The sequence below is a fragment of the Aquila chrysaetos genome, chromosome 3 (assembly GCF_900496995.4).
Source record: "Aquila chrysaetos chrysaetos chromosome 3, bAquChr1.4, whole genome shotgun sequence".
In the NCBI taxonomy this organism is placed as follows: Eukaryota; Metazoa; Chordata; class Aves; order Accipitriformes; family Accipitridae; genus Aquila; species Aquila chrysaetos.
Window position 1 is genome coordinate 35,225,177 of NC_044006.1, and position 19,583 is coordinate 35,244,759.

General features: G+C 37.6%; 2 protein-coding genes across 7 annotated transcripts in view; both read left to right on the forward strand.

Moving 5' to 3' along the window:
* SLC4A7 (solute carrier family 4 member 7) overlaps positions 1 to 9,702 on the forward strand; it is a 96,886-nt gene extending 87,184 nt beyond the window's left edge. For 5 of the 6 annotated variants that reach the window (XM_030007816.2, XM_030007818.2, XM_030007823.2 and 2 more), the window contains 6 exons: positions 414 to 482; positions 933 to 1,106; positions 1,451 to 1,582; positions 2,322 to 2,419; positions 4,207 to 4,314; positions 7,506 to 9,702. In XM_030007816.2, coding sequence (XP_029863676.1) covers positions 414 to 482; positions 933 to 1,106; positions 1,451 to 1,582; positions 2,322 to 2,419; positions 4,207 to 4,314; positions 7,506 to 7,587 — 663 coding nt within the window. In that variant the 3' untranslated portion in view covers positions 7,588 to 9,702. The other variant, XM_030007819.2, reaches the window with a different exon arrangement.
* Positions 9,703 to 12,506: 2,804 nt separating this feature from the next.
* The window catches only part of NEK10 (NIMA related kinase 10), a 117,843-nt gene continuing 110,766 nt past the window's right edge, over positions 12,507 to 19,583 (forward strand). The window contains exons 1-5 of the mRNA XM_030007826.2: positions 12,507 to 12,557; positions 16,571 to 16,812; positions 17,364 to 17,651; positions 18,125 to 18,239; positions 18,566 to 18,626. Coding sequence (XP_029863686.1) covers positions 18,166 to 18,239; positions 18,566 to 18,626 — 135 coding nt within the window. The 5' untranslated portion in view covers positions 12,507 to 12,557; positions 16,571 to 16,812; positions 17,364 to 17,651; positions 18,125 to 18,165. The remainder of the gene's footprint in view (positions 12,558 to 16,570; positions 16,813 to 17,363; positions 17,652 to 18,124; positions 18,240 to 18,565; positions 18,627 to 19,583) is intronic.

Below are 19,583 nucleotides of genomic sequence, written 5' to 3' on the forward strand. Positions count from 1 at the left end.
TAGGTATGGTGGATTTTTTGTTTCATCTGCTCCAGAAATGCAAGATTAGTGATCAGAAGTAAAACTTCATATGGCAATTTCATGAAGTTGATAGTCTCAATACAGTTCCTATCAGATAGCTACATGCAGCAGCATACTTCGCAGTAATAGAAACCTAGAAAATTGAATGAATGGGCAATCAAGACTGAACTACTTTTTAAATCCTGGTGATAGCTTTGTTAGCTCTAGATTTTTTTGCTGTTCAATGATGCATATGTTTTCTCGATAAATAAAGAGCCTCAGCTTTTACAGATTTCACTTGAGTAAAACATAAAGTAAAAAATAACTTGGTCCATGTCTTTCACTAATACGGATTGCTATGTTATGCCATGTTGATTCCAGAAGTAACTGCGTGGGTGTTTTTTCTTCCCCAGTTTATTCCAATGCCAGTTTTGTATGGTGTCTTCCTTTACATGGGAGTGTCTTCATTAAAAGGCATTCAGGTAAAGTCTGATTTTAATAAGCAATTTGCTGTTGTTTAACACTAAATGAAAAGGAAACTGTAACACATTACTTTATGTGAGCAATGACAAAGTTAGCCCATGTTGTCTGAATAGTATGTAGGCTAATTTCCTGAGTGTGTTGTTCAGATATTTGTTTTTACTGTGTTGTGCCTTCACTTCTCAGTTCTTTTGCATTTATTCTTTCAGTAGTGTAGCTGAGCAACAAATTTTCTGAAATATTCTGAAATTTTGTAGTAATAATGGAGGCGGGGGATGGTGGGGAACCCAACAATAGAAAACGGCCCCCAGTCCCACCCCCTTGAATTTTCAGTGTCCTTCATTAGTATTTTATTTGGGATTAACTGTTTCTGGCATCTCTTAAAAATATTTATTTCCTTCCGGAGGTGAAGAAAATAATTAACTGAAGGATGATTTTATTTTTCAATGCAGTTTTTTGACCGTATAAAACTGTTTGGAATGCCTGCCAAACATCAACCTGACCTGATTTATCTACGTTATGTGCCACTCTGGAAGGTCCATATCTTTACAGTTGTTCAGCTCACTTGTCTAGTTCTGTTGTGGGTGATTAAAGCCTCTGCAGCTGCTGTTGTTTTCCCTATGATGGTAAGTTTTCTGTTTTACAAGTTAATTTTCCAAGAGTAGGTGCATCATCCAGGATCTCTTCAGAACATATTTGCTGGCTTAAGAAAGGAGTGGGAAAGGAACAAAAGAACCTGTAGTACAAGTTGTTCGCTTTTGAAAAGCAAGGACTTTCCGTTCCCTGAAAATAAGCAATTCAGTTGTGAATAGCTATTGAAAGTGGAAATTATTTAACTTTGTGATAAGCTAAAACTACTACTGCAAAAAAAGCGCTTCACTTAAAGATTCTGAATGTACTGAAAGTGTGTGTGCATTTTTGTTCATTTAAAGAGTTTAATATAAATGATTTCTTTTATGGTTCCCTCAAGGTTTTAGCATTAGTGTTCATTCGCAAGCTCATGGATTTATGTTTCACCAAAAGAGAGCTTAGCTGGCTTGATGATCTTATGCCAGAAAGTAAAAAGAAGAAAGAAGATGACAAAAAGAAAAAAGAGAAAGCAGTAAGTGTGAAAACGATCAAACTAGCATGTTGTAAATTACTAGAAAATACTCAATGAGACTTAAAAGAATTTTAAGTGGTGTGAGCATATGACCTTATATACCAAATACACATTTTGAAATTCTTTACTAATGAGACTTAATGCTAGAGGAACTATTGCTGGCAATTAAGTTAAGGAAAAGTCACTGTTTCAATGATGCTATTATGAACTATGACTCTTTATTTGTGATTAAAATTAGCAAGCAAAGTGGAAAGAAGCAGTTTTTAGCACAAAATGTTGTTTTCTTTGTCTTTCATCAGGTTAGAAGGAGAGAAAAGGAAGAGGGAGAGAAAAGCAGTGGAGTAGGGATCTTTGCTTAAATTAATCACAAAACTGTTCATCATATCAGGGATGTTTTGCTTGTGTGTGTTTGCAGAGCTGTAATTAAAACCAGCTGCTAGTTACCAATAATATAGTAATATAGCTTGTATAATTTCTCCATAAAAGTCTTACCTAACTGTACACCAGCTAGCTGAATTCCTTACAAAACTTGTAACACCCTCCTTCCCCACTTCACCACCCCCCAACCTGGATAAAACACTTCTAAGAAAAAAGGTCTTAAACTATATCTCCTGCATTCAGCTCCGGTACCTACAGGGAAACACCCCTCCCCCCTATGGAAATTAACTGTCAGCATGAGATACTTCTTTGATTTCTGCTGCATAAGTAATTTTATAGACGTTTTACTTGGAATTTACAGGAAGCAGAGAGAATGCTTCAGACAGGTGATAATGAAAGTGTGCACCTTGCATATGGAGAAGCAAATCTGGATTTTCCTGTAAAAACCCTAAAATACAGGTATAGTAAAACATTGCTCTTTTAAGAGTTTTTGTATCATGTGCTGTAATTTGCTTTATATTAAGTTGGTTGTGTATGAATTGAATTAATTTTTTTCCCCAAGCTTGTAACTCAGCAATGATTAGGAAGTATGAAGGTATATCTCATGGTGCTATAGTAGCATTTTTATGTTGCATTGTTCTTTAAAACTGCATCTTAATTATAAATTTACATGACCATCTTGAACAGATCAGATGACTCAATTTCGTCCAGCTGTACTCAAGGTGAAGAAGCTTCCTTGGTCAGTTTTTGTGGAATACTTGTGTGTTACTTTGCATGAAATACTGAGTATTAAGCAACTAATAGCATCAGTTGAGCCATGTGTTTACCAGCCACTTGGCTTTTTCAGAAAAAGTCCAAGTGTGGAGTTCTTTGATGATTTATTTAAGTGAGGGCTAAAGTCTATAATTTCTATGATATATATAAAAAAACATTTTCGGGCAGCCATTTTTACTTTAGCAGGTCATTTTCTGAAAGTAAATGTGAGGACAGGGTTAGCTGTTCTCTTCCAGAAAAGGAAGTGCTGGAATTTCTCTGACAGAAAGTTCCTTCAGCACTGGAAGGTGTTTTGTTGCAGTATGTAACTCCCTTACTGGCAATGTATTCAGCTTAGTTGTCAGGTATTCTACAACTGTTCAACACACCCGGAAGATGTGACAGATAAATAGCTTGCCAGCTTTTTTTGCCTCTCTAATACTAAGGGTTCCTAGGTTAAAAATTGGCTTTCCTATGGATCTAGGGTAGTGTCAGGTCTACCCTGATCTGAGTTGGGAACAGGCAGATTTTAGACAGGTATTTCTGCTGAGTGCTATTGTCTATTCTAAGAGCAGGATTAATCAGACTTCAGCAACTCAAATGAAAATGCTAAATGCTAAAGCTTTTTTAAAAAACATTCGAGCTGCTAATTGCTCTCACAGTAGAACTATGATTTCATCAACTGTGTGCATGTGTGTTTACTATATCTTTCACTATTTTGCATCTTGTGGGGATTCCTGAGGAAAAATGGCTTTGAAAGATTTCTATGCAATTTGAAGAACTCCTACAGATGCCCTGGGGTAGATTCTGAAGCTTAAGTATGGAACAGAACACAAAACATATTTACAGACAACACCCAAGTCTGCTGTACATATGAATCTGTGGAGGGCAAAGGAGGAAATAGGTTTTGAAAGCTTACCATCTGTGAGGGTGAACTTACCTTCTTCAGGACTTAGGGGGATGGTGGCAAAAAATCCTTGAAAAATGTCTAGTAAAGCTTTGGAGGAAAAAAATAAACTTGAAATCTGTCTAGATATTGGGACTTCTATATTTTTACTAGTTTTAAATCTCAACTGAGTTACCAATGTCAAAATTTTATTAACATCTGCTCTTTTGTCCTTGATTATTTCTTGGAAACAACTTAAAATAATTCTGATTTATGAAAGCCTTAGCAGAACAGTGTGATTAATTTCATTATTTCTGAGCATGCAAAATAATGTTCTGAAGTTACAGTTAGTTTAGAAATGAGATATCTCTCAAATATTCTCAATGTCTTAGTGGTATCTATGTGAAAAACTGTTTTAAGATGCTATGTGATTAAGGCAGTATTAGATTTTCAAATTTTTGTTGAAATACATTTTTAAGAGATGAACTCAACTTGTGGCTGTGTAAATATTGAAAGAAGGCACAACTGATGTGAATGATGAGTGACGATAAGTATAATGCTGTTGCAAGGTATTGTATACTAACCAGAAAGTATGTTTGTTCTTTAGTGTTGATCCCTCAGTTGTAAACATATCAGACGAAATGGCCAAAACTGCACAGTGGAAGGCTCTTGCCATGAGTACTGAGAATGCCAAAGTAACCAGAGCTAACCTGAGGTAGCTATAATTACTCACGCATTTTCTAACTATGACCTTGTGTTTAGCAGCTAATAACTGTACTTGTATTTCTTGAAATGTATCTCGAAAAAATGAGGATATGTGGTTTGTAAATCTGCATTGACTTTTTACTTTCGAGGAACTTGATTTTGAACTTTTTGGTTTTTTCCATACTCTGAAGTTAAACAATTTCTATAAGAAATTCCATTTATTTTATTAAGTGTATTATTACAAATTTAAACTTGCTCTTTATTTGCGTAATACGGTTGTATGCTACTCTGATGGGTTTAGGGTTTCTAAAAGCTTTACTAGAGTGTATACGAGCACAAGAATTGTTTGATCCTGAACATTACAAGAATCAGTGGGAATAAAAGGTAAGTCCAGCACTTTCATTGTTGCTTTATGCTGCCCTAGGATCTGCTCCCTGTTTTTGTGGATTTGTTGGTTTGGTTTTCCCCAGCTCATTTTTAATCTCTAATAATTAAACCTGGCTCAAATATTATCTTCACTGGATATTAAATATACTTGAATGAGGTACTGGACAGATTAGGAGCCCTTGGTGCTATGAACGTTTCCTGTAAGCTGACATGCATCTTCTGTCATGGCCAGGAGCCTCTTTCTCAGTGAGCGCCCCATCCAACAAGAAAGTCTGTGTGCAGTAAATCATTCTGCTATTCTATGCTAGTTTCTTCCCTTTCTGGCTGAATCTATCAAGGGGAACAAACCAAATCCTGAATATTTATATGGCATATCCCCAACTTCCAGAAGGGCTTGTAATTTGTAGGGACTGGTATCTGTGGACTGTTCCATCACAATGCAACTATTGCTTAGTAGTTTTTATGTAGAAAAGAGGGGAGAACGAGCCTGACTGACTTGGAGAACTAAGCTTATGCAATGCTGCTGTCTGTACATGCATCTTCTTTCGGTTGATCCCTTCCAGCCAAATCGGTCAAAGGAAGACAGGTTTCAGAGTTACAAAATTGTCGAGTTTTATATAAAATTACATCTCAGTGGAAGAGTTAGTGGTGAGGGAGTGTTCATAGATAATTGTCCAAGCTATCGGGTATTGTTGAGCTTGCATCATGGAAACAGCAGTAGAGACTGGCCACTTAGCACTTGTATACCATTTGTTTATTCAGCACGTGCATTGCTGCAAACTAGGCATGGAAATACGCTTTGTTTTGCCTCAATGGTAGGTCGACTAAGGGTGAAGAAGGAGGCAAGGAGAGAACTTGGAGGTATTGTAGTAGGAAAAGTGGAAGAGACTCATTAGTGTAGGCACCATTTTCAGTGCATCTTCAGCCTGTATTGTTTAAACATTTTAAAATATTTAAATACCTGTTTTAAATAAACATTTTAAAAACATTTTTAAAAACTTGAGTACCACACAAGCTAGACTGTCAGGAAGATAGATAATAGAGGCATTAGATAGGTAACAGGGTATGTGTGTCAGTATATCTTCATATTTTGGGTTTTTTCTTTCATGCTAAGTTCTTAGAAACCTCTTACAGAATCTGTGGATGCTTCTAGTACGTTACCTGATAGTCATTGGGCGTATAAGGCTTGAAGAGATACAGACCTGTATTTCTCTTTCCAGAAGAATTGAAATTTTTGGATTTGATTTTCAGGTAGTTAGAAGTTAGTACAATTCCATCTTGTGCCTTCCTGAGTAGGTTAAGTTAGTATAGAATTATATGCAGCACTAGTAAATTAGGCTTCTGACCAGTTTGCAGCTTTTTGATCTACTTGGGTCATATTCGGTATTCCATCTATTTTTTTTATATTTTGCTATAAGACATTTCCCTTTGATTCCATAACATGCCCTGCTTGAGATTAGTATGGTAGAAATTGCATCTTGGAAGAGACTTGCTAAAACTACAAACTGAAAATAAAAAACGCTGGTGCCAGAAACTAGCTCTTTCAAGAGGCAATCTGATACTGCATGAATCTGGAAAATGTTAGAAGGCAGGACTTCCTTGAGCCTTAACTCAATTGGTTGCTGTTTTGAGGTATTTGCTACCCTTTCTTATGTAGTGGGTGCTCGAGAGATTTAGAGATGTCACCACTGCTCAGTCGAAAAATTTACTGGGAATTACTTTTATCTCATTTCTGTTAAGGTTTTTCTTTGTAACAGTCTTCATCTGATAGTACGGACAGATGTTTAGTCCTGTGGTAAAAATGGTTCTGTAGGCACTGCTATTTTCAGATTTATAGGTTTAAAATAGGGCACAGTTGGAAGTAAGCAGTGTCTTTTAGAATTCCAGATGACATGTTGTGTGGGTTGACATTGTTTCTTAAAAATCTTCTTTTTTTAAAAATTATTTTTTTACATTTTTTGTCTTTCCTGAACTGATCCAGGTTGCTTTTTCTTTCTCCCTCCACTGTCTTTCATATTTTATAGACTCTGCAGAGTCCAGGCACACATAAATTTTCTAAGGAATCCCAGAATTTTTCTCTTTGCCTGAATTTCTAATACATCTTCTTCCTTAAAGAGCAACTCCACAGAGGTGTCGTCTCTTCTAAAATTCATGCCTAGAGAATCCTCCCTCTTATGCTGTTCCAATTTCTCTTCCACTGTCCTGTAACTACCTCAGGACGTTCCTTTATGGCTTTGGATAAGCCACTGTTCAGTGGCTGTGTCCCTAAGAGTGTCAGTTGTTCAGGTGCCAGCCAGGCTGTTGTCTTTAGGATCTTCCACTTGAATGGACACTTACACAGATTTCTAGCTGTCCTCTACTGTTGTTAGAAGTGTGGTTCCCCATTTTGAAAAGACTGAAATGTTTTCCCAGTCTTGTATTGTGAAAAAAATTCTTTCCCTGCCCAATAATTAAGCAGTATTAATAATATTGCTTGTTATGGGGTTTTTTTGGAGTATTTTTAACTATGCAGTTTTGTGGGTTGGTGGTGTTGGTGTCCTGTCCCGTTGTCCACCCCTCCCCCCGACAATGGAATCAATAAAAGCAGTGGGACTAGAAATGGTGTTTATAGATGAGATCTTGGTGTTTTCTCTCTTTAAGCTTGTACTGTTCCTGTGAATAGTATTTAACAATTACTAGAATGTAATAGAAATGCATCTTCATAAAAGTATCCTTACATAAATACTTTCAATATTAATTAAGTATAAAATATTTGAAAGTTAACTTTTGCTAAAGTGAACCAAACCTTACATTTTCCTCTTTGCTTTCAAACAGCCCTGAAAAACCAGAAAGTGTGAAAATAAATGTGGAAGATTCACCTGTTGTGAAATACGTGGATGCTGAAACATCTTTATAGAACTGAACCAAGGGGAATTGCGTGTATTTGTGTGTGTGTATATATCACTGTAGGATATTATACCATGGAAGTGTGATTTCCAGTTTAAGGAGCAACATGTATTTAATTCTGCCATTGTTTAGGGCACTGTAGATATGCTTGCATAATGAGAAGATTTTCCTACAAATAAGATGAGTGGTAATCACACTTCAGCTATTTATTTTATTGGAAATTTTATTTTCATTTTTAAATAGGAAGATTGTAATGAATGCATATTATTTTCAATAATCAATATGTTCATAAAAGTTAAATCAGCTTTTGCTGATGATTACTGGTCCACATTGCTTAAAATTTTGCAATACCTCTGTTTATAATGTGCGCTGCAGAAGTTTGTTTTCCATGCAGGCAATTACTGCTTGTTTTTGCAGGGTATACCTTTTTTGTGATTTCATAGAACAAATGTTAATGTGCTGTTGTTGATAAGAACTACTGTGTTTTATGTCTCCACTACATGCTAGTGTTTTCTGGATTCTGTCTCTCCTATTTTACAGAAGTGGCCTAGAGCCCTAAGTCAGGTGGTTAGTTAATTGTTAAAATATAAATACCATGTTCTGCTACTTTTTTTTTTGTTTGTTTGTTTTGTTTTGTTTTTTAATTCACTCTTGATTTTTCATTATTGTCCAGTAGCAGTGTGAGTGCAGTAATTGCAGTTACAGTCCCAAGTCAGTATTTGCCATTCTGGACACTCCATGTTTACACAATATAAATTGGATTTACAGACAGCAATTTGGTCTATAGAAGTTATGCATACTTACCACACTAGGACTCTTGAACTCTTTTGTTCCTGTTTTTACTTAGTTTTTTCCATCAACTTTCACCGTCTGATTTATTCAGCTGTAAGACTGAAACTTTAGACTATTTCATGTCCTCATTAACTATATTTTTTGCTTTAATTTTTAAATTTACTATGTATTTGATTAAATTAGCGGTAGTTTAATTCTGTAATAGGTTTATGATCAGTATTATTTTATGGATTACAGATTGCTTGTAGTATTTGTGTGTACAGTTCTGATCCTCTCCATTGTAAAGGGCATATGTGATAGCACACCAACTTATTTTTAAACATTTTATTTATTTTAATTAGTATAAATTTCTATCATGTAAGATTAATTGAAAAAGTAAATATTCATTTATTAAAGTAAATGGGATTTTTGAGGGGGCTCGCTGGTAAAGATGCAGTCAGTGCATTTATTGTATTTACATTTTCAAGTTCTAGTGTTTAGCTTTACAATATTTGAAATAATGAGAATTTTATGTATAAATGAAAATCTTGATCACTTACCTGCGCAATTTCCATTATTAATATTTTTTTGCCTTACGCATTAGTTTTTTGGCTTTAGTTTCTGAAATGATCTCTTTACATTCTGAATTGCCACTAGCCCTTTCTGGATGTTTTACAGTGGCTTTAGTTAGAATCTGTGCTCATTTAAAAATGGAAGATGCTGTTTGCTTGATTCTGCTTTTGGCAAAGTTGGGAGTTTTACCATGGACCACGTGATAAAATTCTCAACAACTGCAAAAGATGCTAATTCTGGAGAAGGGCAAAGTTTATCTGAAAATACCACTTGAGGTGGAATTTTGGTGTTCTTCAGCCAAGTGTCACTTGGAGAGAAGATAATTGTATATTACAAAAATAAAGCAATCAGTAGGAATAAATAGAATAATTTAAAAATAGCATTTAGGTTACATGGACTGTTACCATTCCCTTTAAACATAAATTAAGTAATGTTTTTCTCTCCCCCCCCCCCACCCCCCCCCCCACCTTTTTTTTTTTAATTCTTTTGGCTGAATTCCGAGAAGACAGTTTAAAGAAAGTAAATCATAGTGTACAGCAATACAAGTAATGGTATCCAAACTGTCATAACAAAGGCTCAGGTCAGTGGCAAAGCAAGTGAGGTCTGCATTACCCATTTGACCTATACCGTGTAATGACCTGTATAGATGTTCCTTTATTCTTAGATAATAGTGTAGCTTGTGCCTTAGCTTGAGTATGTGCTCTTTCAGAAGATACCCTTGTTTTCCCTCAAGTCAAACTGAGATATGATGAAACTATAGCAGATGGTTTCCCAAAACTTTCTGCATTATTTAAAAAAAAAAAAACCAAACAAAAAAAACCTCAAACACATTTGCATGTCAGTTGTTTACTACTGAGTAACTCTTGCTGAATCAAAGAGGGAAGATACTTCGGGCAGTTTATGTAGCGTGTTCCACAACACATTACTTTTGTACTAGTCCTCCCAGTATTATTTTAGACGTCATGTTTGCGGTCCTGCAACAATTTCCAAAGAACCCCAAAATTACTGTAAGCCTCTTAGATTTTTAACCCTTTAATGCCTCAAATCAGGGTTTGCTGGTATCTGGCTTCTACTTCAGAAGGGTTAAGTTTTGGTCAATATTACCAGAAATGGATATTTTTCTAGTAAAGTTGAAAGGAAACAAAACCAAAGCCCCACAAGTCTAATCACAGTATTTATTTAATTTTAATTGTGTAGATATTTTAGTTGGTGCCAGAAATACCATGACTTGCAAAGCAGATTACAGTGACCTTTAGTTCCAGTGTTCTTGGTCAGTAGCATGTTATGCTTGCACTTTTTCCCCATATGAATAGGAGATCTGCTATTAAGTGCATAAAACCCCATTGATAATCTATGGTTAAGTGAGTCACTGCTCATTTTACACCTTTTCTGCTTTAAAATCACACGTAGTATTAAAGTAAAATGGCTAAGGATATAGTTTACTGTATGTAGATACACATTTTGCCTTAACGGATGCAAAAGAGCAGTGATAATTGCTGTGCACTGATTTTTTTAATTTTTTTTTTCATAGGGGTTAAGCCCTGTAGAAACTACGCCAATGTATTTCCGTTCCAACAGTTAGAGGAAAATAAACAGCCCTGCACTTTTTTTAGATGCCTTGGTTTCCCGGTGTGGAGCTTAGTGCTACTGTGTATCTGGCTGCAGAGCCACCTCAGGAAGTCCCTCTTTTTTTTTCTTTTCCTTTTCCTTTTCTCTTTTCCTTTTCTTTTCCTTTTCTCTTTTCCTTTTCTTTTCCTTTTCTTTTCCTTTTCTTTTCCTTTTTCTTTTCCTTTTCTTTTCCTTTTCTTTTCCTTTTCTTTTCCTTTATTTTCTTTTCCTTTTTTCCTTTTCTTTTTCTTTTCCTTTTCTTTTCTTTTCCTTTTCTTTTCTTTTCCTTTTCTTTCTTTCTTTTCCTTTTCTTTTCCTTTTCTTTTCCTTTTCTTTTCCTTTTCTTTTCCTTTTCTTTTCCTTTTCTTTTCCTTTTCTTTTCCTTTTCCTAATTTATTTATAAATATGAATGTTTACATAAAGTGTAGGTCTTAATTTTGACCACTCCATTTAAATTATCATCTAAAATATTTCACTTAAACTGCATTCTCATGTTTAAATTATATTCTACAAAACTCATTCTTAGTCTTTTCATATGTATTACAACAACACGCTTTTCGTTCTGTTTACATATGCCCAAGTTAATTAAGTATACTTTCTTCCTAGATCAGTTTTGCAGCTATAACATAATACCTTACATGATTATTCAGTGGAACGTTCGCAATTGCCAAGTGTGTCATCGTAAAACCTGTTAGGGTATAATTTGGTGCCCTAGTGGGGGTTTTTAACCGAATGTCTCGGCCATTTTTTCTACATTTAATGAATATTCTCCTGTAAGTTACCATTTGCTTCACCTGCATCTCTGTCTTTCTGTGGTAGCTTCCTAATTTGTGCCCTTTGCAAAGGCAGGTTCGCCAGGCTGTAAAACGTATCTGTAACAAATATAGGTGTCATGTCGTGGTGGAGCCTGCGCCATTTTAAAGGGTTGTCTTGTACATACGTTCTGTAAATCATAAGATAAACGGTTCATGATTTTCAGTTCACAAACGTAGTCTGTTAGACGAGCACCACAATGATTTTAGTTTTCTTTTTGCTTTATATGATTAGTAATGTTTTAATTACTCATCTAGGTCAAATTAATTACCAAGTGCAGTACAAATGTGTGAAATAACTTCGTTTATACCAACAGTTATTTATTTTACGGCAAATTTTAAGACTAGAGGCACACAGCTTTGAGTCAGTGTAAAAGTAGTGCTATAAATAAAGCAAATTGCTTAGTAATTTTAAGTCGGATTTTATTTTGTAACATTTTTAGTGACAACTTACAGGACTTTGTAGTTGGCATTGAAGTTAATCTAAAGACGCTTTCATACTGAATTTAGTATCTGTTGGCATTTATTTGGAATAATGAATTAGTTTGAAAATCAGTACTTTTCTAAATGATTTTATTGGCGAGACACATCACTTATAACATTTTTCTTTCTATCATTGCTGATACTCCTGTGCAAAGGTGTCTTCCAGGGTTCAGCATCTGTAGCTGAATTTGATTTTAATACTGATTGTTTGAAATGTTATTACATACTGTACGGTTCAAATTTTTTATGACTGCTTTTCTAATTACAATGATGTTTTCTTACTTTATAACGAAATCCAAAGCAAACGAAAACATTATTCCAAATGCAGAATCAATGTTTGGTTTATACAGAAAACACAACTCTCAGACTTGTCTTTAATGTGAAAGATCCAGCCTTTTGTTGTTTTAATGACTGCTAGAATAAAATTATCTTTTGTAATGTTTCAGAAAGTTGGTAAAAGCAATAAAACGCTACAGAACTCTTATTAAGGCTTTCCCTGTGGTTGGTGCGGGCGGGCGGGCTGGCGTCGCCGTGACCGTGGCAACGGCCACCCCCGGCGGCCTGTCGCTAGGGTGCCCGGGCGCTGCAGAAGACGGCGGCTTGCGATTGGCCGGCGAGCCCGGCTCTTTTCGAAGAAGATGGGACGCGATTGGCCGCGGCGTGGGGTTCCGTTGCCGGCGGACGGAACGTCGCCGTGGCCGGACGCGGAGCGGAGGCGGGCGCGCGCCGCGACGTGAGTGGGAGAAGGCGGCGGGAGGGGGGCACGCGGGGCGCGAGCCGCCCCAGCGGAAGCCGCCCGGCGGGCGCCGCTCCCTCAGAGGGGCGGCGGGGCGGGCGGGAAGGGAGCGCCCGAGGCGGCCGTTGGCCCGCTCCCCGGGGCCGGCCTCTGGGAAGGGCTCGCAGCGCCTCGCTGCCCTCCGGGGCTGGTCACCGCGGGCGGGGGGAGTAGTGAGGGGGGCAGCAAAACTAGGCTGCTGCCTTCTCGTGGCGTCAGGGTTTTGTCTCAGGAGTTACCGGTTGATCGCGTAGTCCAGCCGTGGTGTAATTAAGTCGTGGAGAGGTAAAGGTTTCAAGTTGATGTTGAAAAAGCCCAAAGGTAACGTTAGCATTTAGGAATGTATGTGAACATGCGTCTCTTGGTGCAAATGCTTAAAAAAAAAAAATCAAGCACCGAGGCAGGCCTGCTGCTTAGTCGTGAATACAATGTGAAAACTCCAGGGCATCGATCTCTGTGCTTCTAAATGAAGCCCAGTTCGTGCGGTATGCCACCTGCCAACCTGAGAGTGCATCTTAGCCCTCAGTCTCGCCTAACGAACTAGCAGTAATACCTCTAAAATAAGGGTTACTTTGTCCCCATTCGTCTTCCCCAGCCCCGCACCTTTACCAGCTCTGAGCCTTCAGAAGGCATTAAACAATCTCTCATGATTCCCAGAGGCTCTAAGTCATAGCGGTACAATTCCCTAAAAAGGTCTACCTGGTGGCAATGGCAGAGAGGATGAAATTCACAGAGCTATGTATTACTCCTGAATTGGTACAAGCCGGTCACTAGACCTCAGAAATCCTCTTTTTTTTTCTACATCTGTGAACTGCAGGTTAGCAGCGTGGATTCAGGCAGGCTCTACAGATAAAGTTACGGTCTGGAAATCAGCCCAGAGACTTGCATTGCATGGGTCCAGGAATCTGAGAATAGGCCTGGCCTTTTATGGCTCTACTGGAACTGGGGTGGTGCAGAGGGAAAACAAAAAACCCCACCCCAAAATGCAGCAGTGGCTTGAATATTTTGATTTGTTAGGAAAACAGGAACCTTATATTGGATCCTAGTTAATCTTTAGAGAGCCCTCAAAGAAGTTATTAAACAAAATAAAATTTGAGGTAAATATATGCGTGTGAAAGTTTTCGTGTATAGCAAACATGCAGATTTCCATATTGATTCAGTCAATAAAATGTGTGAGAAATATTCTTCAAACATTGTCTGTATGGGTTCATCAGTACAATTTCCTAGACACAGGCTGTCACCAGTGGTGACCCATCCTTCTGACTGCCGTGCTCTCTGAGAACGAGAGGGGAAGTGGTCCAGGGTTCCCTTTGGTTTCATCAGACTGGAGAAGGAAAAGTACCTTTTGGGAAACTTTCATCATCTTTGATGCTTCCTTTGCCATTATTTTGACCATATTTGAAATGCATTTCTATTTTGACTAATATATTGATAATTGCTGTTTTAAGGAATGAATTTTCACCTGACCTCACACCCAGGTTACAGCATTAGATACATTCCAATCTAGCAATAGCATCAAAAATCTTACTAAAGCCAAGATATATCTACTGCTTCTTTATCCACCTGAAGCCAGTTAACCTTCTGTGTGTAATTAAATAGTGGAACTCCGGCACTGGAGTGATTAAGAAAGGAATTCAAGGGTAAATCGGGCAACTAGCTGGCTTACAAACAATCCATATCCAGTAGTTATTGCTAATAAAGTTTTTAAAGAATGTAAGACATCTTGTTTAAGAGAGCTTCTAACCATTACACTGTAGTTTGTGGTAGTAGATTTATCCTCCAACATGTCTTTGTGTTGCTGTATATTTTGGGGTTTGTTTTCACTTTCTGAAGCTTTATGTGCTTGTGTCATCTGAGACAGATACTAGACTGGGCCACAGATCAAGTCTGGGGTGGTAATTCCTTTGTCTCCCATTTCTCATCATGTGAATTCTTTCATTCCTGACAGGCTTCTTGGAGCGTTTCTTGTCCTATCCTGCATGCCAGCACTATCAGAATGCATCTCTCTTCCTGTGTAATTGAATTAACATAACTAATTAAATGTAATTATTTCCAGTTAAAATGAATTAGTTAATACTGCTCTCATTTCACTGTTTTAAATGGAATTGAATAAGACTGTATGCTGTGAAGACATTTTCCTTTTAATGTGTTCCTGTTCTTTTAAGGAGTTGTCTGATCTCAATCTTTTTCTGGCACAACCTAAGTGAAATGTGAGTGTTGTTTGGTTTGTTTCTTATACATTACTCATGGCTGGCTTAATAGCTGGGGGATGGTTATGAGGATAGTTAATAGCCTGGCTCCATGGAAATTTCTGCTGGGACAAGTAAAGAAGGAACACAGGGGTGGGAACTTATTCAGTGATTTCAGGAAAGTCAAATAACTGTGAGAATAAGTAAGGAAATATTTCATGTCCGTTTACTCTCAGGTTTATGGCCGATACAAGGAAAACGGGGTTGTTTCCTTTTGTCTACCCCTCACTCAGGGTGTGGTGCTAATACACCTACCTGATTTAATGACTGGCTACTGATGAAAGGGTTTTCTGCTCTTCTTCCTCTATTTACAGCTGTGTATTCCCGCACCCTGCCTTGTCAGCAGAAATACTCATCAGGCCACTGTAACAGTGAGCCAAACTGGTAGAAAACGAACTATACATAGCGAGGCATATTGTTTTCTGCCTGTTTAGCTCTCTAAACTGGCTCAGGTTTGGTCAGATCAGCTGAAGAAGTGGAGGTGAGTGGCTGAGGTTGGGAAGGGAAAGGGAAATGATGCGCCATTTTCACCAGCAGCTGGCTGTTAATTAATTGGTTTATCTCTGTAGTAAAGCTGAAGGGTACAACGCTTTAAGCTGCATGGATAAATGCTCCTTTCTGCATATTGTCCCGGCCCTTGTACAGCAGAAGTACTTGGGGACAAGCAAAAGGTGTCGCGGTTTCAGCCCAGCCGGTAACAAAGCACCAGTCAACTGCTCGCTCACTCCTCCCGCCCCCCTCCGGTGGGATGGGGAGGAAATCAGGGTTAAAGTAGGAGAGATTATTTGTAACCTGAATCAGGTTTCCCAATCCAGTGAGCTGTGCACCTATGGCGATGCAGTGCTGACAGACCAAAGAAGTCGTGCAGGGTCAATTTCTGGCCAGGGCTGGCCTCTTTTTGTTGAAGTGCTTGCTGACTTGTGCTGGCTTAGTGGACTCTAGGAAATAGAGAGGTAACCTTAGGATGAGTCCTCAGAGCTGGGCGAGGGCTGCATCATTGGGTGAGCTGCATCCCTTCATTCTCAGAAAGCAGTGAAGGGAATTTGGTTTGATGTTTGTCAGGTTCAGTTCTATACAGGGGCATTTGGATCTGTAATGGCAATGAACCTTTAAAATATTAGTGAGCAGTTACTGTGTTTCATCTTTACTAAGGTACTGCAAACAGCAAAAGCATTGGACTGGCAGCCCTAAAGCAAGGTTGGTCTACAGTTGTAAGATTTTGTAAATAATCACAAAGACCTAAGAATTTTGGATGAAATCCTAGCCATACTGGGAATCCTGTTGTTTATGGTTTAGAGGTTTAACCCAAGGATTACTTTTTTAAATAGGATGCTGAAAATTTTAAGATTTAACTGTATTTATGCATGGACAAGTTGTTTTGTGTGTGGTTTTGTTTGGCAGTTCTTTAATTGGTTGAAATCTGTTCTTTGTATGCATGTACTCATGAGCAAGTTGATAATTTGTGAGTTTCACAGTATTTCTTACTGTGCAAATGTGAGGTGATGATTGCATCGTGTCATGCCTCAGTAACATGTCTGAAGGATTGGGCTATTGGGGAGAAGATACAAAATAATATCACTAAAACAATACAAGGAAATTCTTACTCATGAGGATTCTTAAACATGCTTAGCAATGTACATGGCTTCTCTTAACCTTTACTGCTTTTGAAGCGAAAGAAATAAATTAATTGAACTAACTTCATTTTGTTTAATCTGAATTCAGGAATTTTGTCTGCTGACTGGTAGAACAGATCTTGTTTATATTAATTTCCTGGTGGTAACTGGTACAACAGAAGTATTCTGAGGTCTTTTTTAATAACTGTGCTGAGTGGATGTGTGGAGGAGAGAGGAGGAATTCCTTGGGGATCCAGATCAATCATTCTCTGTGGGAGAACTGGTGGAAGGATAAAGGCTTGTTCAAAAGAACAGAAATGGATGAACTGGGCTTACAGGCCACTTACCAGAGTAAGTTAATACAGTGCATGAGTTCATACTGTCAACAGCTGCGTTTTGGGTAGTTCTGTGTCTGATGCGAGTATGTGTAATTGGGAAAATAACTCTGATTTTCAGTTGGGAAGGAGCAACTTCTGGTATTTTATAATGCTTTTGATTCCCGCCAGGTTTTGTTCTTCTTTGCGTCTATGAGTAAGAGGAATAAAAATCAACAGCAGAGGAGTTCTACACTGCACAAAGAGAAAAGGAGGCTATCATATTTCATATGGAAAATCCTATTAAAGAGACACCAAAGGGAACATCCAAACGGTCCATGTTTAGTCAACAGTAAAATGGGTTGAAAGGATTAGACAGTGGTGGTATATCCTTGTTTTTTAAATCAGAGGTGCTCTACCAATATGCTGCAGCTGTATGCAGTTCTCTGGGATAATTCTTCAGCCCCAGCCTGCTCCTGACCATCATTTTTTCACTCAGAGCAGGTTCTGCATCAATATAGTTGCTTTTGTGGCAGCAAGAGATTCCTCTTGACTATCCTCTTTCTATGTCTTTCTGTCTCTTTCTAGGGCTTTATAAGATTTTCAGTGAACAAATGGATATCATGCAAGCAACAAACTGTGGGCTTTTGTGGGAAGTCAGACCTACAGACTGAATGTTTGTCTGCAGTGGATCTAATATGCGGTAATGGCCCTAATAAGGCCAGGCCATACAGCTCTGCTCATCTGTGGAAATAAGCTGTGTGTCCCACTGCAAGAAAAGCTGGGTACTATTGGTATAAGGCATTCAGCTGAAATTCAGAAGACCAAGATTCCAAACTACTGAAAATTCTGTGGTTCTTTGGTAGACCACATGATGTATGCATCTCATTTATTTGTCAGATACCTCCTTTTTTTACCTTTCATCTGTCTTGTTTATTTAGATGGTAAAGCTATTATATTCTTTGTTGTCTGGACAACAGCTTGTATGATTCAACCGTGATGTCAGCCTGTAAGCACTGCTGTAACATAAATAGCCAATCCACAGTGAGAAATAATGGTAATAAGATGCAAGAAGAGGAAAATTCCTAATGAAAAATATGTGCAATAGCAAGACAGCCAGTATTATCTACCCATGTGTTGGGAAACCAAGGTTGCTGTATGTTAGGTTAATTACTTTCTTGTTCATATCTGGAATTCTAAAGGATAATCTCATATAATGCCCAAGGGTTCATGTTGAGAAAATGGTAAAGTTGTTTTTTTTCTTAAAGTTATATCAGTTGGTTCTGTAAGTAAATATGTGTTGCTTTTGCTTCAATGATAAAATTCTATCTTTCTACTTTATTTTTAAGGAAATGAGTTTTTAGCCATGTGATGATAATAGTGATACACAATGCCTGATCTGGACAAAAAGTTGAAGAGCACAGAAAGAGCAACAGACAAAAAACCTCATGGGATCTCTATGAGGTATAGTATCTGACGTCTTTCTTTGAACTTCAGCAGGACCCATGTGGAATTTGCACTAGCTGCCAAAGCAGAATGCTTTAATTTGAAATGCAGTATAAACATGACAACTGTTACTCTGGTCACAAAGTTTATTTACACCTTTGTTGATTTGAGGCATTCTGGAGAAGCTATAAATTCTTCTGTATGCAAAATGGGGACACTAGGCAACACTAGAAAACTTTATTTTCTGTCCTTAGCATTGTTGCTTGTTGACCTTCTTTACTCTGACAGAAGTACTTTTATATAACTATTAACACATATATTTATGCTATTGTGTTTTATCCTAGGGATTATTCTGCTCTTAAAAGACTTCAGTCTCTCTTAAATGTTCAGTCAAGGAACCAACAGGTATTTTTCAATAACTATTATTAAACATGCTGTAGAATTATATAATTCTAAGTAATGGTGATTATGGTTTGTGGCAGATGCTTAGGATATTGTGTTCCATTATGATTAAACACATGAGCAAAATCTTGTGTAGAGGATGTCTTTTTTTTTTTTTTTTTCCTTTTGGCAACATTAGAGCTTTTCCATGGGACAAATCCCATTTAGAAAGGGTGAAAGAATGAAACTGACCCACTTCCCATCCTACTCTGCCATAATTTTTATTTTAACAGGAAAAAAATTGCTTTGTTTTGTATCTTGAGCACATTTTATCCAGCTATTTTTGCATACAGTTAAGTAGCCCAACAGATCTGTTTTCTTCTATGCCCTTCCACAGTGTCATGGGACGGTAGGCTTAGAGGTGTATTAGTTACAATATGATGAAGAGTGTTAAAGAATATAAAATAAGATCAGTGTTTTAACCATAAACAATTTGTCTTTGGAGAATAACACTTCAGCTAAAAATCTTCAGGGCATAAATATCAATGCATGAAACTTAGAAGACACAGTAAAATCTCCTTCACCTCAGCTCGCTTAGTGAAGATTTATTTGCCATTTGAAGCAAAGAAAACCAACATGTGATGATGGGTCTGAGTCCTTGGAATGCCAGAACATTTTCTCCCTTTCTATTCTGTAAAAAGATATGACAAAATGACTTAGGGATTCATCCATATGAGATAGGAGTTATGCACTCCCTTCCTGGATAGAGGCATGGAATTGCTTCTGAGCAGAAAGCTGAAAGATCCAAGTTCTACAACCTGAAAAGAATATGAAGGCTGTGCAGTTGTAGAAGTGGGACAGATAAGGAGCATAGATAATGAGAGTGCAGGTTCTATTGAGCTTTACTATTATAAATTTTAAAAGACACTCTTCTTCACATATTTTCCAGCCTTGCTTTGCATCAGTTTTCTGCCATGTCAG